Source organism: Bos indicus x Bos taurus, chromosome 3 (genome assembly GCF_003369695.1).
Source record: "Bos indicus x Bos taurus breed Angus x Brahman F1 hybrid chromosome 3, Bos_hybrid_MaternalHap_v2.0, whole genome shotgun sequence".
In the NCBI taxonomy this organism is placed as follows: domain Eukaryota; kingdom Metazoa; phylum Chordata; class Mammalia; order Artiodactyla; family Bovidae; genus Bos; species Bos indicus x Bos taurus.
Window position 1 is genome coordinate 15,660,702 of NC_040078.1, and position 17,006 is coordinate 15,677,707.

Here is a 17,006-nt window from a genome sequence, read left to right on the forward strand (position 1 = left end):
TCTGTTGCCATGCACAGGCTCCTCACTGTGGTGGTTTCTCTGGTTGCAGAGCACAGGCTCTAGGTGTGAGGGCTTGTAGTTGCAGCACTCTGCCTCAGCAGTTGTGGAGTGCAGGCTCTAGGGCTTTTAAAGGTTGTGGCACACAAGCTCAGTAGTTGTGGCTTGCAGGCACAAGAGCCTGGTTGCTGTGTGGCATGTGGAATCTTCCTGGTCCAGGGATTGAACCTATGTCCCCAGAATTGGCAGGCAGACTCTTATGCACTGCACCACCAGGGAAGTCCAACAATTCCATATTTAGATTGTTGTTCAGTCGCTCAGTTGTGTCCGACTCTTTGCGAACCCATGGACTGCAGCATACCAGGTTTCCCTGTCCTTCACCATCTCCTGGAGCTTGCTCAAACTCACGTCCATCCAACCATCTCTTCCTCTGTCGTCCTCTTCTCCTCCTGACTTCAGTCTTTCCCAGCATCAGGGTCTTTTCCAATGAGTCGGCTCTTCGCATCTGGCACTTAATAATAAATGAAGCGCATTTTGTCATATATTTTCCTCATTTCCTTCTTAATACAACCCTGTGAGATGGGAACTCAGAGTGACTTGCTGAAGGTCACATTCCTGCCAAGTGCTGGGATGCCAAAGCTGGGATTACAATTCCACTGTAGGCTTCCTTCGAAGTGCATGCAAAGGTGCAGTGCTTTCAGAGTTGCTTACAAGAAAAAAAACCCTTCCCAAAGTCCATTCTTTTTGTATCTGACCACTCATCATTCTATTTTCCTTAGCTGCTTCTGTGCCATCTTTTCCATGTTCAGAGAATTAACGGTTTCTCCCAAAGGAGATTTGCACACCTCACTTCTCTTTACATGACAGCATGTAAAACAGAAGCAGTAATGGGTTGCAGGCTGTTTTGACAAATTCAGAGAGATACAGGGCAGCGAGCCATAGCTAAAGACAACTCCACTTCCTTAACTGGGGCTGGCTGGAAGCGGCTGTGGGCAGAGTCAGAGCTGGGAATTCAGGGTAGAGACAGGTCACTGCCCCTTATTTTGCCCCTTGAACTCCTAGTTGAGAGCTATACTTCAGATAAAACTAGATAATCTAGTCCAGGAGTGGCTTCAAAGAGTCTTTTAAACTTATTTTATTCTAAGCTCTCTGGCTTCAGAAAACTTTTGGAGAGGAAGCCGCGGCTAGAAAACCAACGTGAGTTTTCTTTCCTAGCTTAAAGGTTCGAACTGCAGTAGCCTCACTGACTATAAAACCTATTTAACAATAAAATACAGCATGTTTGACTAAGCCCCGCCCACCATGACATCACAAAGACACGCCCCTCGAGTCCTCGCCTTATTTCGCATCCAGAAACACCTATTTTCACTGTGGGGGGCATATATGGATTTGCTTTAGCACATGCATTAAAATGAACAGATAAACAGGGAGTACTGAAAGCTTTCGCAATATGAACAAGTTTATTCTTTTTTGGGTGTGTTTGTAGGATTATGTGGCAGGCAGTGTGAGGTTCAGTTAGGAAATTTTAAGACGTCACCACCCCGGGAAGAGAATAGTTGCGTTCAACTCCCTCCTCCCCACGTGTCACGCGTGTCAGCTAAGAAGGCGGGGCCGTGACGTCAGGTTGTGGGCGGGTTGGACGATTCCAAATGAGTTCTGGTAGGGGAGCTTCTTTAAGGGAGAAGGCTGCCCTAGGAATTAACATTCTTTCTCTCCATATTCCACTTGCGCAGGCTTTAATTTAAAACCACGGAAGCACGTGTGCTGGCTGACTGTCGTCTCCACGGCTATGAAGAAGACGGCGGCGGGGGCGGAACCCCTCCTTGTTGCCGCTCCACCGAGTGGCCGCGTCCATTCTGGGCCGGTGGTCGGATTTAAGGGGTAGGGAAAAGTTAGCTTTAGGGATCGCAAAGCGTGGTGACCCCATGGCCCCGCTGGGAGGCGTACCGGGGCTGGTGCTGCTGTTCAGCGGGAAGAGGAAATCCGGGAAGGACTTCGTGACCGAGGCGCTTCAGAGCAGGTGTCCGTGGGGTGGGGAAGGAGGAGGACCGGGAGACCCCGAATCATGTGACACGAAGGGTGTGTTGGGGTGTGATGGAGTGAGCTTTGGAGTTGGGGTCCTCAGGTTGCAGGGCAGAAGGAGCACTGGGTGGACAGAAGTGGAGGATTGTCACCGTCAGGAAAAACAGCAGTCTACACACACCCACCTCAAAGAAGCAGGCGGGCTATAGATCTTTCAAGAAGTATTAGTAACAGTTGCTACCAAGGCGCTTTTTATACACCATTCCTAATCCTCCAGAGAGTATTTTGAGGTAATGTACAGAAGAAGAAACTGAGTCACAAAGGATTTGCCTCAGACCACACCCCAGGTGTACCTGACTCCACAGACAAATCCTTAGCTAGCACTCCACCTAGTTGATGGGATTTATTGAGCCTTTATTGTCTGCCAGATACTGTTGTTAGGTACTGTGTGGTATTTTCAGTCAGTATCTTCATTTTGCACATGCAGAAAAGGAGACTCTGAAAAGTTCAAATGACAAACCACCCAAATCTGCCAGGAACACAAAGTAATTGGTAGATCCAGGACTCAAATTCAGCTTTCATCTAGCTTGAAGGAATGAGTTCTTTTTGCTTTTCCCCATTGCTTCTTTAATACTTTTTTGTTTAAGTGTCTTTTTTTTTTTTTGGCCTCTGCTTGCATGCTTTTGAGACTTAGTTCCCCAATCAGGGATGGAATCCCAGCCCTTAGCAGTGAAAGCGTGGAGTCTTAACCCCTGGGCCACCAGGGAATTTTAGCAGGTTTTCTCCCAAAGGAAGATGTTCTGTGTAGGAGCATTTTTTTCTGGGTAAGGAGAGCACAGAAGCCAGAGAAGGTGGAGTGGGGCTTCTCTCCTGTTGAAGGCCAGTGTGTTGAGGGTGCTAGGAGGCTGCTTTTGGGAACCATGGGGAGTCTAAGAGGTTGTGGAAAATCCAAGGCAGAGTTTGCCACCTGAATCTTTCACTACTAAGTATCTGCCACCTTTTTCCAAGTTACATTTCTCCACCCAGCACATCAATCAATTTGTGGTCAGAAGCACAGACTCGGGAAGTAGACTGCTGGAATTCAAATCCTGACTCACGACTTTATTCAAGTATGATCTTGTCCAAGTTTCTTATGCATTCTGTTCCTCAGTTTTGTCATCCATGAGTTGGAGATAATAGGGTGATTGTAAGGATTAAATGAGATAATGTGCACAACTCTTAGCACCTAGTTACAGGTATGGCTTCCCAGGTGGCTCAGTGATAAAGAATCCGTCTGCCAATTCAGGAGACACAGGACATGTTGGGCTTTGATCCCTGGGTCTGGAAGATCCCTGGAGTAGAAAATGGCAACCCACTCCAGTATTCTTGCTTGGAAAATGCCAAAGACAGAGGAGCCTGTTGGGCTACAGTATTTGGGGTCACAAAGAATTAGACATGACTTAGCAACTGAACACACCTGCACAGGCACTGGGACTAAACATTGGCTTGTATTTTTATTTTACCAATGTGTGCGTGTGTGTGCTCAGTCGTGTCCGACTCTCCAGCACTCTGAACTGTAGCCTGACAGGCTCCTCTGTCCATGGAATTTTCCAGACAAGAATACTGGAGTGGGTGCCATTTCCTACTCTAGGGGATCTTCCTGATCCAGTGATTGAACCTGTGTCTCCTGCTTTGACAGGCGGATTCTTTACCACTGCACCACCTAGGGTGCATTTTACAATACTGGCTTTGTTACTAGTACTTGACTTGCAGTGGCCCTTGGGGTGAGTCTGTTTTCCTCCCTCAACCTCAGTTTCCTCACCTGAAACATGGAAATAAGAACACCCACCTCACCATGTCAGTGTTTAAGTGAATCTGTGAGCATCTCACAGTCAGGGCAGAAGTCATGTATCTTTTTTTTTGGCCATGTGCAGGCAGGATCTTAGTTCTCTGGCCAGGAATTGAACCCCCTACCCCCTGCAGTGGAAGCATGGAGTCTTAACCACTGGACCAATAATGAAGTCCCCAAAATCGCATAGCTTATTCACATTTGTATCACCTGGATCCAAATACAATATCCAACAGATGGCTGGTTGAGTAAATTGAGCAAGTGAATGAATGAGTTGTTATGTGTGCAGACCAAGTCCTTTAAGACTGAGATAGCCCTGGCTATGAGAGAACAAGTTCGGGAGCCCAGCAGTAACCTAATCCACCCTGAATATTCCTGGGGTCTTCCCACTGTAATTATACGTTTATTTGTCTTACTTGTTAGTTTCAGGGCTTTTTCACATTTGAGTTTCATGTTAATCCTGTGGGAGACAGAACAGACATTGTTACCCCATTTTACAGATGAGGAGATCAGGGAAGTTGAGACCTGACAAGGTTATATGGGTACTGACATCTGACATGGGGCTTCACTCCTCTGGGGCCTGGAAGCCTTAGGTTAATGGGGTCCGGCTCTCCCTGTCTCACAGGCTAGGGGCTGATGTGTGTGCTATCCTCCGGCTCTCCGGTCCACTCAAGGAGCAGTACGCTCAGGTAGGTGGCAGCTCTGTGGCACCTGGTGGGTTGGAAGGAGCCAACTCCCAAGCTTTGTTTACTGTGCTGTCGCTTGAGTCACTAGCAGGGTCCCTATGACCCTGTGCTGCAGGGTGACACACAGCTCTCCGCTTTCTATAGGTGGACCTATAGGGTGGCGTTTTCCATTTAAGTTTCTTTCCCATTGGCCTTACTCACTTCAGGCCACCTTCCCTAGAGGATGTTCAGGAAAATGTGTCCAGAAAAGGCTGTAGATGTGAGTTGGCAGCTCTGATGCAGTGTTATTGGTAACAGTCTGTACCCTTGTTCAAAAAATATGACACAGATCACCTCCCTCGCCCCCTCTAAAGTTGGCCCGCCACAACCCATGGAATTCTCCCCTTAGAAATTTAATCACATGACTTGTCAAGTTATATTGTTACGTGAAAAAAAGCAAGATGTAGAACAGTGTATAGAGAACACTGCTGTTGCTAAGTCGCTTCAGTCATGTCCAACTCTTTGTGACCCAATGGACTGTAGCCTGCGAGGCTCCCCTGTCTATGGGATTTTCCAGGCAAGGATGCTGGAGTGGATTGCCATGCCCTCCTTCAGGGGATCTTCTAGACCTAGGAATGGAATCCACGTCTCTTACATCTCCTGCATTGGCAGACAGGTTCTTGACCACTAGTGCCACCTGGGAATACCGTAGAGAATGCTGCATTTATATAAAAATGGGGAAAATTGTAAACATATTTGCTCATATATTCAGCCATTCAACAGATACATACGGAGCGCATTCAGCACCATTCTGGATGCTTGGGTTGTGTAAGAGCCTGGGCAGGATACATAAGAGACTGGACTACTGGCTGCCTCCAGGAGGGGAGCTGTGTGGCTGGGGAACAGAGAACGGAGATGCTTCACTGTAAACAATATTTATTTTTTGAGTTTTGAACCACGTAGATTAAAAAAAAAATAGGACTGTAAAAAATAAACAGGAATCTCAGAACCTTAGATTTTAAAAAGGGAGCCTGGAAGTTGGGATCAGCTGCCCACACCATGGAGAGCCTGCGCTTGGCTTTCGCTTGCATTTCTGCCCTTGACCTCTAGGTGTGTCCTTGTACTTACGGTTCCTTGGTCAGCTGGCCCGTGTCTGGGCGGCTGAGTCCACGCAAAATGAATCTGTTCCCTCTGCCATTGGTCTTCTCCCACCAGCACAACAGACGCATTTGTAGGGTGGCAGCCTGGGGGGTCCTGGGGTAACAGAGTCAGTGGTTTTCAAAATCTTTTCCTCATTGAAACCTTTCCCAAATGAAATTGGATGCAGAGATTCTTTGTATCCAGTAGACAGACTGGGAGCAATTTTGAGTGAGGGGGAGGTACTCAGCCTTCCCCAGTGGGGCTTGACACTTCCAAATCCCAGGGCTCAGAGGAACAGTTTAAATACCACTGGTCTGCTTCCAGACTTCCCGAATGAGGCCCCAGTCCAGACTGCCGAGCCAGGCTGGAGGGTGGGGTAGGGCCAGTGGGCAGGAACTGGCGTTTCTAAAACCTCAGTAGGAGACTCTGATAGGCCAGCCTGCCCCTGCTGTTTTTAAGTCCAGCACCACTTCGTGCCTTACACCCATTACAAAACAGATTCAAAATGAAACGTTAACGCATTGATTTCTTCAGTTGCAGTGGGGACTGTAAGTGACAGGCCGACCATAATGCCCCTGGCAGCTAACCTTCTCCCATGGTAGAGTTCGTGGGAAACTAGTTTATAAATGGGAGATGGCTGTTGGCCTCACCTTGGGACTAGGTGGTAGTAGTGATTTGACTGGCTGGGCCACGGCCCCCGCAGTTTGCCCATGAAGAGACTGAGTGGGGAGAGGGTCTTGCTGCATTGAATGCCAGGGGAGCTGAAACCTGAACCCTCCCATTCTGGGGCCCTCTGATGGACCCCGTTGCTTGCAGTGTCCCTGGAGAAAGGGAGGCCTGCCTGGAAGCAGCTGCCCAGGGCGTCAGAGCTGCCCCTCCTGCCTCAGGGTTCCAGGAGTGCCCGGAGCCAAACATAGGCTGACTCAGCAAAGGTGCCCGGAATTGGGAGTGAGGAAGGGGATGGGGGGATGGGAGAGAGACAGGGAAGCCGGGTCTCCTGGGCTTTGGGATGGGGACAGACAGTGCCAGAAGGCGTAGTGGAAGGACACGGAGTGCAGTGTTTTAAGACTTCCCACTTCTGGGTGAAGGCTGAGCCTGTGTGCCCAAGGGAGGCAGACTAATTCCAGGACTAGTTTAAGCCAGAAATAATTGGGAAGGTAAAACCGTTGCAGAAGAGAAAACCACATCACCCATTTAAAGGCAAGCCAAGACAGTTTCTGGATGACCTCAAGACTTTTCTTCCATCTATCTGCCAGTGCTCGGGATTTCTCAGTTTCTAGGCTGCTTTCCCTTGCAGGCCTCTGTCCTGGCGGCAACCTCATGAGTCCTTGCAGCAGCCCTCAGGGAGGGCGGGTCAAGGTGGGGGTGGTGGGGCACCCTCTTTCTGTTTTAGGGGAGACCAGCGAGGTTGAGAGGCTGGTGGCATAAACAGAATGTGCATTGGGCAGGAGCACGGCTTGGACTTCCAGAGACTTATGGATGCCAGCACCTACAAAGAGGCCTATCGGAGCGACATGATCCGCTGGGGCGAGGAGAAGCGCCAGGCTGACCCAGGCTTCTTCTGCAGGAAGATTGTGGAGGGTGTCTGCCAGCCTGTCTGGGTGAGTGGGCTCTATGGTGGCACTGAGAAAATCTGTTTCCCCAGCCCTCCGTCCCTCCCCAGGTATGTCCGTTTCTCTCTCTCCACGGCCACCTCCCTGGCCCAAGGCCCCGCTCTCTCTCACCCAGACAACTGGAGTAGCCCCCACACTGGCCCCTGCTTCGGCTCTTGTCCCTTGTGATCCATTCATCACACAGCAGCCAGAGTGACCTTTTAAAAACACAAACCAAGTCATGTTTGGAACCCTTTGTCCTGCCGTTCTGATGGAGGATTGAAATCCTTAACATGAACTTCTGGGCCTTGATTGATCGGCTCCTGCTGCCCTTCGAGCCTCCTTGTTCCTTCAGCTGCAGCAACATGGGCTTTCTCTCTGTTCCTGAAATAAATCAACCTCCTTCTGGAATCAGGGCCTCCACCCGTGTCCTTCTACCTGCCTGGAGCGCTCTTCCTTTCTCTCTTCACCTGGTTCGGTCCAGCTCAGCGTCCGTGGCGCCTCCATCGGGAAGCCTTCCGTGATGCCCAGGTCCTAACTGGTGCTCCCTCTCAGGTGCTCCTGTAGCTCCTTACCCTTTCCCTTCCTCATTCTTTCAGGCAGCCAGTGGCACCTTCTTGTACCAGGACTGGTTCCAGGTGATGTGGGGATACATCATGTGAAAATCTGAAGTCCATACTCTCAGGATACATACATTGTGGCTGGGGGTAGAGGGAGTTAGGCCCTAAATAAATATAGAATATGTGGAGATAGCTACTAAGGGGCAAAAGAAAGCAGGCCACAGCTATGAGGAGGCCCTGGTTGCTGCTTTGTTAAGGGTATTAGGGAATGCCTCACTGACATGATAACATTTGAGCAGGACCTGCAGGAAGTAAGGGGTGACCTAGATGGAGTTTTGCAGGTGAGAGTTGAGTGGCAGGAGGTGAGGTCAAGTCATGCAGGTTCTCTGGAAGAGCCTGGAGTTTGCTCTGAGTGAGATGGGGACTCACTGGAGGCTTTTGAGCAGTGGAGAGGCATAATCTGATCGTAAGTTATTTTAAAGATGATCTAAGATTTAAGAGGTACTTCCTGGCTGTTGGGAGGAGGGCAAGAGTGGAAGCAGAGAGGCCAGGCCAAGGATCTTTCCACAGGACAGCAAAGTGGCCATGGCTTGACTCGGAGTGGCAGGGGAGTGGAGAGAGGGGTAAATTCTGTACAGGTTTTGAACATAGAACCAGTAGGATTTCCTGATATGATGGCTCTAGGGTGGAAGGACAGGCGACAACTCCAGGGATTTTGTTCTGAGCAGTTGGGCAGCTGGAGTTGTCATTTTCTGAGACAGGGATGATGTGGCAGAACAAGTTTGGGGAGAAAACCAGGAGTTTGGTTTCACAGTGTTAAGGTCCAGGTGCAAGCTGATACGTGCTGTGATTGCCCGGTAATTAGTGAGGCTGCTGGCTTAGAGTGTCTCTCCCACTGGACTGTGAGCTCCCTGAGGGCAAGTACCAGGTCTGCCTACAACTCTACTCCAAGAGTCTAACACAGTGCCAGGCACACAGCAGGCGTTTGACAGGTGTGTGTTAGTCGCTCAGTCGTGTCTGACTCTTTGCGACCCCAAGTACTGTTGCCTGCTAGGCTCTTCTGTCTATGGGTTTCTTCAGGCAAGAATGCTGGAGTGAGTATTCTTCCCTTCGTAGTATTTGTTTAATAGTTGGCTGAGTGACCATGCCCGCAGCTTGGACAAGAACATCTGGTCTCTTTATTCACTGATCATTCATTCATTGACTGTGTGCTCCTGAATGCTCCCTGTGGGTCAGGCGGTGCTATGGGCCAGGGACAGAGTAGTGAGTAAGACACAGTCCTTCCCCTCATGGAGCTACTCTACAGAGCAGGGATCAGACAATCAACCCACAGAGAGAGAATGATGGTTTAATGAATACTTAGTGGTCAGAGAATAAACAGCGTATCAGAATTGAGAGGGACAGGAAGGGAGCCAGGATGGTAGGGTCAGCTTGTCCCAGAAGGTGACATTTGAGCAGAAACCTCTCTGAAGTGAGGGAGCCAGGCAGAAGGAGCAGGAAGGGCAAAGGCCCTGAGGAGGAGACCTGGTTGGGATGTTTAAGAAAGGGCAAGGTTGTCAGCTGGACGCAGCAGAATGAATGAAGGGAAGGTGACAGGAAATAGGTGTCAGATCTTAAAGGGCCTTGTGAGCTGGGGTGAGAGTTTTGGATTTTATTAAAATGATGGGAAGTCTTAGAGGGACTTAGGGCAGGGGACTGACAAGGTCATATATCCATTTTGAAAGGTGTTGGGGGCAGGGACTGATTAAGGTATCTTTGTTTCTGGCCTGGGTTTGTTCATCTGTAAAATGACTGGCCGATCTGATTTCAGAGCCTGAGGCCTCTTCACCTCACAGCACACAGGGTGGGAAGAGCAGGGCTCAGGCTGCATTGATCAGGGAGGGATGCCTCAAGGGAGGAGTGGCTGTCCCTTCCAGCTGGTTGGGTGATCACAGGGAATGGGGCTACACTTGTCTGGGCTCTGAGGTCTGGGCTCCTGCTTACTGGGAGTGGGGCCTGGTCTCCCTCGCTCCCCTTTGGCTCCAGCGTCCGGTCCTGCTGCTTCCTGTTGGTCACTGGTTCATGTTCTTTTCCTGTAGCTGGTGAGTGATACACGGAGGGTGTCTGACATCCAGTGGTTTCAGGAGGCCTATGGGGCTGTGACACAGACGGTCCGTGTGGTGGCCACGGAGGAGAGCCGGCAGCAGCGGGGCTGGGTGTTCACGCCAGGTGAGCTGCTCACAGCCTCTGCCCCAGGGCTTAGCATGCGGGCTGGCTGGCCCCCTTTGACCGGGCTACCCACCCCTACATTCCCGGTCTTCCGCTGTCTCCCTGGCAGGCTGGGGAGTGTGAGCAGGGGGTTATAAAAAGGAGTCTGAGGTCTGGGCTCAGGAGTGCCTCCAGATTAATAAGTGGAGTTGAGTAGAGGATGGTGTCCTTGGGGTAAGGGTTTCCCTGTGACCTTGGCCTGGTTCCCTTACCTGGGTTGTCTTCTCTAGGCCAGTGGGCTTCTGGAGGTCTGGCTGGGACCCTCTGCTGCCCCTGGTCCTTCACCTTTGTGTTCCAGCCTGGAGGGGGCACTGACAGTGGGTCAGAGGGCAGGCCTGACAAACCTCACTCCTGTTTGATTAACACAGTGGGGGATGGGGAGAGGAAGCTCTCTAGATGGCCCTAGTGGTGCCAGCCCAGGACCTGCTCTGTGGCAGTTGAGGGACATAGCTCAGGTGTCTTCCCTGCCCCGGGTCACTGTGACTTGAGGGATCAGTGGGTCTGACTCTTCCTAAACAAGGTGAATAGCTTCCTAATGGCAACCCACTCCAATATTCTTGCCTGGAGAATCCCATGGACAGAGAAGCCTGGTGGGCTACAGTCCATGGGGTTGCACAGAGTCACGACTGAGTGTCTAAGCACACTCATCTCCTGGGCACTCACTCTGGCCTGGGCTAAGCGTTTTGAACACATTATCTCACTTTATAGTCACAGCGGACCCACCAGGTAGATGCCCTTGTTACCAGCCTCACTGAGAATGGCACATGCTGCCTCCTGAGGGGCCTGAATTGGAGATGTCGGGATAGAAACTGACACGACCGGCTTTACATAAAATGAAAACAAAATTGCCATTTGGATTGTCTGTGGTTTGAGATGGCAGTGACAAGTGAAGATGTCAGTGGGCCCCTCTGCGGGACTCAGGTGCTGTGGGCCGCTGAATCTGATGTCCCGGTATTTCAGGAGTGTGGGAGTGCCCTCTGGGGTGAGTGGTGCTTAGCTCTGAGGGGCTGAGGAGCATTCAAGAGAGGATGGCTCCTTGTGGGGCCCGCAGGCCTCGATGCCCTGTGTTTGTTGGGAGGGACGGGCCTGACCTTGCCATACCTCTCTGCAGGGGTGGACGACGCTGAGTCAGAGTGTGGCCTGGACAACTTCAGGACCTTCGATTGGGTCATTGAGAACCACGGGGATGAACAGCACCTGGAGGAGCAGTTGGAGCACCTAATAGAATTTATCCGCTCCAGACTTTAGCCGGCAGCTTCTAGGAGCAGGCCAGGGGCCGCTGGGCTGAGGGTCGGCTGACTGTGTTGGACATGCGGTTGCTGATGCTGGCCAAGGTTGGAGAGCAGACAGAGGGCCTGGGTCAAGCTTTCTGGGGGCTGATAGGTGTCAGACAGGAAACCGCCAGGGACCTCATTTTGTCATGAAAAGGACAGCCCTGCCTCTTTACGAGGAGACTTAAAGGGCAGAGGGAGGGAGTTGGCTGTGTTTGAAGCAGAAGCATCACCATCTCCACAGGCGCCAGGCCTGTCAGCCTGGGGTGGCCGTGATTCCCTGACTGGATGTTCTCAGCCCCTTGTTCTGAGCAGGAGTCTGGGGCTCCCCAGTGTGGATATAATAAACCTCTTTGGAGCACCTGCTCAGAACTGGACATCTCTCTTCCCAGATGACAGCTCAGCTTGCGTGGGGCTCCATAGTGTCTGGGTTGACCTGGTGGCTCTGGGTTCCTGCTCTGTCTCCCCCCTGGGCTGCAGCATATCCTGCAGAGGCCGACCTTGATCTGGGCCACTCGGGTAACAGGCCTGTGTATGTCTGAGGCAGGATTGGAGTCTAAGGGTCTCATCTGCTGGGATGGCCCCAAGAGAGGCTCAGTGTTCCACAGAAAGTGCCACCAGCAGGTACCCAGAAGGGCTGGGGTGTCATAGAAAGCCAGAGGCACCAGATGGCCAATGGATGGCCCTTGGTAACCATTGAGAGGCCCTGGGCAAGTCATGTAACCTCAGCTTTCCCATAGAAGTCCTTGGACTTGACCCCGCTTATTTATAGAACCTTATGTGTGTGTGTGTGTGTGTACCAAGTCACTTCAGGCATGTCCAACTCCTTGCGACCCCTTGGACTGTCACCTGCCAGGCTTCTCTGTCCATGGGATTCTCTAGGCAAGAATACTAGAGTGGGTTGCCGTGCCCTCCTCTAGGGGATCTTCCCACCCAGGGATCAGACCCGCATGTCTTATGTCTCCTGCATTGGCAGGCAGGTTCTTTACCACTGGTGCCACCTGGGAAGCCCATAGAGCCTTATGCTGCTGCTGCTGCTAAGTCGCTTCAGTCGTGTCCGACTCTGTGCGACCCCATAGACGGCAGCCCACCAGGCTCCCCAGTCCCTGGGATTCTCCAGGCAAGAACACTGGAGTGGGTTGCCATTGCCTTCTCCAATAGAGCCTTATACAATATCTAAATTTCTTCCAGATTCTTCACAGCCACTCTGTGAAATAGTCAAGGAGGACATTTTTATTTGCATTTAGCAGATGCCAAGGACTCAAGAGAAGTAAACAACCTGTCCAGGGTAGAGGATTAGTAAATGTTGGCACTCTGGCCAGGACACAGGCCACCTGACCCCTGACCGGGGCCCTCGGCCATGTACCTTTGGGGTTTGGTGCAAAGCCGCAGGGCCATCCTGGCCATCCTACTGCGTAGCCTGGGCCCGCCACCTCTCTGGCACTGACTTTGTTCTCCTATAAATTCTGATGGTTCACGCTGATAAGGGGACAACCAAGGAGATTCCATCAATTTCACTGTGACCCACAGTGAACTCTACACATTCCTGCCCACATCTCCTTGCTAGATCACCTCTTCCTGAGACTAGTCCCCTGGCTCCCCCACAGGCCTGAAAGCCGTGGACTCCTCTGTGTCCCCTAACCCCCGGCTGATTGGTCTCCAGGTTATGTTAATCTGCCTTGCCTGTGTCCGTTACTGAATGCCAGTCTGTGCCTGACACACAGTGAGGCCAGACAAGACTGAAATGTCAGAGTTTGGAGCAGAGAGAGGTTCACTGCAGGGCCACGCAAGGAGTCGGGTGGCTTCTGCCTTAAAAGACCCCCAACTCCCGGAAAGCTTTCAGCAAAGCTCTTTTATAGGAAAGGAGGGTGGCGTGGTTAGTTGTTGCAAGCTTCTTGGCATCAGATCCTTTGTTCTTAAGGTCAGGTCAAGGTCCGGTCACAAGGTTGCTGGAAGCCTCCACCAAAACAAATGTTATTTTCTGTTCTGACAAAGAAGGGCAAAGTCCCAAGGCTCAACTTTTGCTCTCTGAGGCCCAGGCTAAGAGGAGGAGTCCCTGGGCTGGCTGGTTACTCTGCCCCAGAGCGTTGGTCGAGTTCCCAGTCTGTGTCCTTCCACCAGTGTCCAGGCCCTGCTGAAGAGGCAGATCTCAGCGGGTGGCGCACTCAGGGGCAGGTCCCCATAGCCTGCCCAGCCCTCATCACTGAGGGAGCCAGGCGCCCAGCACACAGCCAGCCCTTGGGCTTTTCATTTAAACTGGAGCGAATCATTTGGGTGGGATCAGTAGGGATACATGTTGTAGCAAATGCCCATCGGGTTAGTTCCCAGCTCACAGCAGCTGCCGTTCTATGAGAACAGCTCCACCCATAAAGATAGACCTGAAGTCATGATGAGCAGTGACCTTGCAACCTAAACTTGACCTCTGGCCACCTCCTAGGGGGTAGACAGCTGATCTCAGCTATATCAATTTTTGAAATGTGAATGGAGACACTGAAGCTGGTTGAAGCTGTGACCTTAATGGCAGTGTCCGTGCACTCCAGTGCTGAGGGAAGCCTCTGTGGCTGGTGACCTGTGGAGACCAGCACCACCATTAGGCCGCAGAGGGGGAATGGAGGAGAGGACGCAGCTGCTGCAAGGCCTGGGCCTGGCCAGCAAGTGGCCGTGGCGAGGGCTTTGGAGCTCTGTGAGAGACAGCTCTCCGCCTGTCCCCGGGCCCCCCAGCTCACCCACCAGCTCTGAGGCTAGAGAGCCTGGATAGCCCCAGGGAGAAGGCCGAGATAGCCTCTCACCTACTCTGCCGTGAGGACCACTGCCCGGCTGACTGTTGGTGAAGTGGCACCTCTAACCACAGCACTAAGGGTCTGGAACTCATCACTGAGCACCTGCCCCGCCCCATCACATGTCTTCCCTCTGGGATTCTCACTGGAAGGTAAACTCCCTGATGCTCGGGCCGTGTAGTCCTGTCTCCTAGAGCTGTGGGTCCACAGTGGGCATCAGACAGTGGATGTGATTGGAGGCAGGGTGAGGCAGGACTGAGGGAGTCACGCTGGGTGGAATCCTGGGGGTGGTCATTTCATGCGTTGGATGTTTCTTCACCTCCCAGCAGAGGCTCTGATCCAGGCCCCCTACCACTCCCCCTGGGCCTGGAACCTCTGCTTCCTGCTGGTATTGAGGCTGCTGGGGTCCTTTCCAACAGAGACTCTGGCTCCTTGGGCCTCCCCTTAGTTCTGCTCTTTGTGAGGGCTTCCCTGATAGCTAACTTAGTAAAGAATCTGCCTGCAATGCAGGAGACCCTGGTTCGATTCCTGGGTAGGGAAGATCTGCTGTAGAAGGGATAGGCTACCCACTTCAGTATTCTTGGGCTTCCCTTGTGCCCCAGCTGGTAAAGAATCTGCTTGTAATACGGGAGACCTGGGTTCGATCCCTGGGTTGGGAACGTTCTCTGGAAAAGGGAAGGGCTACCCACTTCAGTATTCCATGGAGAATTCCATGGACTATACAGTTGCAAAGAGTCAGACAAGACTGAGCAACTTTCACATCACTTGTGAGGTCACTTCCGCCTCAGCATTGTACCGGACTCAGAGATGACTGATTTGTTTTTCTTTCTTCCTAGCTTTAGTGAGCTGTAATTGACATATAATATTTATAAGTTTAAGGTGTACACATGATATTTTGATATATATTATCTATTATGAAATAATTACCACAAAATTGGTGAAGAGCCGACTCACTGGAAAAAGATCCTGCTTCTGGGAAAGATTGCAGGCAGGAAGAGAATGGGGCAGGGGATGAGATGGTTGGATGTCATCACTGGCTCAGTGGACATGAATTTGAGCAAACTCCAGGAGATGGTGAAGGACAGGGAAGCCTGGCGTGCTGTAGTTCACGGGGTCACAAAGAGTCAGACATGACTGAACAACACCACCTCTGTCACCTCACATAACAGTCATTTGTTTTGGGTGATGGTGAGGACGTGTAGCAACTTCCAAGTATATAATACAGTATTGCTAAGTACAGTGACTATGTGGTACGTTAGATCTCCAGAACTTGCTCATCTCGTAACTGAAAGTTTGTAACCTCTCACCAACATCTCTCCATTTCTCTAACTCCCAGCCCCTGGCAGCCAACATTTTACTCTTGTTTCTGAGTTCAGTTTTTTTTAGATCCTACATGTAAGTGAGATCATGCAGTATTTATCTTTCTTTGTCTGACTCTTTCACTTAGCATAATGCCCTCAAAGTTCATCCATGTTGCTGCCAAAGGTGGGTTTTCCTCTTTTTTTTTTTGGTTGAAAATATTCCATTCTGTGTAAACCTAGCACATTTTCTTAATCCATTCACTCATTGATGGACAGTTAGGCTGTTTCCAGGTCTTGGCTAGTGTGATTGATGCTACAGTAAACATGGGGGTGCGGATATCTCTGAAATAGTTGTTTTCTTTCCTTCAGATGTCTGCCCAGCAGTGGAATTGCCCTATGATCACTGATTGTTGTTAATTAAGTTTAAACACCAAGAAGGCAGGGATGAAGCAGAGAAGGGAACGTGGGGTTGGTGGTTCTCATATGTCCCTTGTAGGGGTGCTGACCTGGTTCCTGGCTCGGAGTGTTTGGAAGAGTCACAGGATGTGACTTGGGAAGCCAGTGAGTCTACTCCCCATCCTTCGACAGGTTGGCACTGATGCCTCTTAATGTGGGAGGACCCAGTGGCTAACTAGAATCACTTCTACTGGACTTGAAGATTCTCTGCACTTTAAAAGAAACCCTGAAATTTCTCTAAATATCAAAATCAGTAATAACCCTGAATTTTGATGCCCTATGTTAGGATGAGAGTTTTAACTCCTTTTGTTTCAAGACATTCTCCCCACCCTCCTGTTAATTTTGTATATGGTTATGATCTCAGAATATTGCTCTTAGGTTATTTTTAATCTTATATATATCACTAACATTCTCTTAAAATTTTACTATTCTGCTTTTAAACTGCTAAATGGAGGTATAATTGGTATTAATTGCACATATTTAAAGTACACAGTTTGGCAAGTTTTGATATTTGTAAATGCCCATGATCACAACTATGATGATCATACCCAGGACTTCCCTGGTGGTCCAGTGGCTAAGACTCCGAGCTCCCAACACAGGGGGCTTGGGTTTGATCCCTGGTCAGGGAAGTAGATCCCATATACCACAGCTGAGAGTTCTCATGCTGCAGCTAAAGATCCCAGATGCTATAACGAAGATCTGGGATCCTGTGTGCAACTGAAGACTGGTGCAGCCAAATAAATAAATATTTTAAAAAAAATGGACATATCCATCATCCTGAAAAACTTCACCATGTCTACCCTTCCTCTCCCAACCCTTGTTCCCAGGCGACTACTGCTTTGCTCTCTGTCTCTATAGATTAGTTGTCATTTTCAATAACTTTGTATAAATGAGCTATACACTGATAGTCTTTTTTGGTCTGATTTCTTTCACTCAGCGTAAGTTTTGAGATCCATCTACATCACTGCAGGTTCATGTGGGTAGTTTGCTTCTTTTTATGCTGTTGTGTGGTATGAATATATCACCGTCGTCTGTTCATTCACCTGTTGAACATTTGGGTTCTTTCCAGTGTTTGGATATAACAAATAAAGAAGCTATGAACACTCAGGTAACATTTTTGTGTGTGGATATGTATTTTCATTTCTCTTGG

General features: G+C 50.3%; 1 protein-coding gene across 4 annotated transcripts; it reads left to right on the forward strand.

Moving 5' to 3' along the window:
• The first annotated feature begins 1,653 nt into the window (after positions 1 to 1,653).
• PMVK (phosphomevalonate kinase) lies at positions 1,654 to 11,699 on the forward strand. 4 transcript variants are annotated; one of them, XM_027531859.1, is made up of 5 exons: positions 1,654 to 2,017; positions 4,473 to 4,536; positions 7,101 to 7,253; positions 9,883 to 10,012; positions 11,163 to 11,699. In XM_027531859.1, exons 1-5 carry the CDS (start codon positions 1,923 to 1,925, stop codon positions 11,297 to 11,299), a joined length of 579 nt encoding a protein of 192 aa, XP_027387660.1. In that variant the 5' UTR covers positions 1,654 to 1,922; the 3' UTR covers positions 11,300 to 11,699. The 4 variants fall into 4 exon arrangements, with proteins under 4 accessions (XP_027387660.1, XP_027387680.1, XP_027387670.1 ...); XM_027531869.1 differs by lacking the exon at positions 1,654 to 2,017 and adding an exon at positions 2,752 to 3,128; XM_027531879.1 differs by lacking the exon at positions 4,473 to 4,536 and having other exon boundaries at positions 1,668 to 2,017.
• The last annotated feature ends 5,307 nt before the right edge of the window (positions 11,700 to 17,006 follow it).

Excerpts from the sequence above, each read along its gene's own strand:
- PMVK (XM_027531859.1), top strand. The coding sequence starts at position 1,923 with ATGGCCCCGCTGGGAGGCGTACCGGGGCTGGTGCTGCTGTTCAGCGGG. Across the intron at positions 2,018-4,472 it reads ACCGAGGCGCTTCAGAGCAG|GCTAGGGGCTGATGTGTGTG; the intron begins GTGTCCGTGGGG and ends CCTGTCTCACAG. Across the intron at positions 7,254-9,882 it reads GTGTCTGCCAGCCTGTCTGG|CTGGTGAGTGATACACGGAG; the intron begins GTGAGTGGGCTC and ends CTTTTCCTGTAG.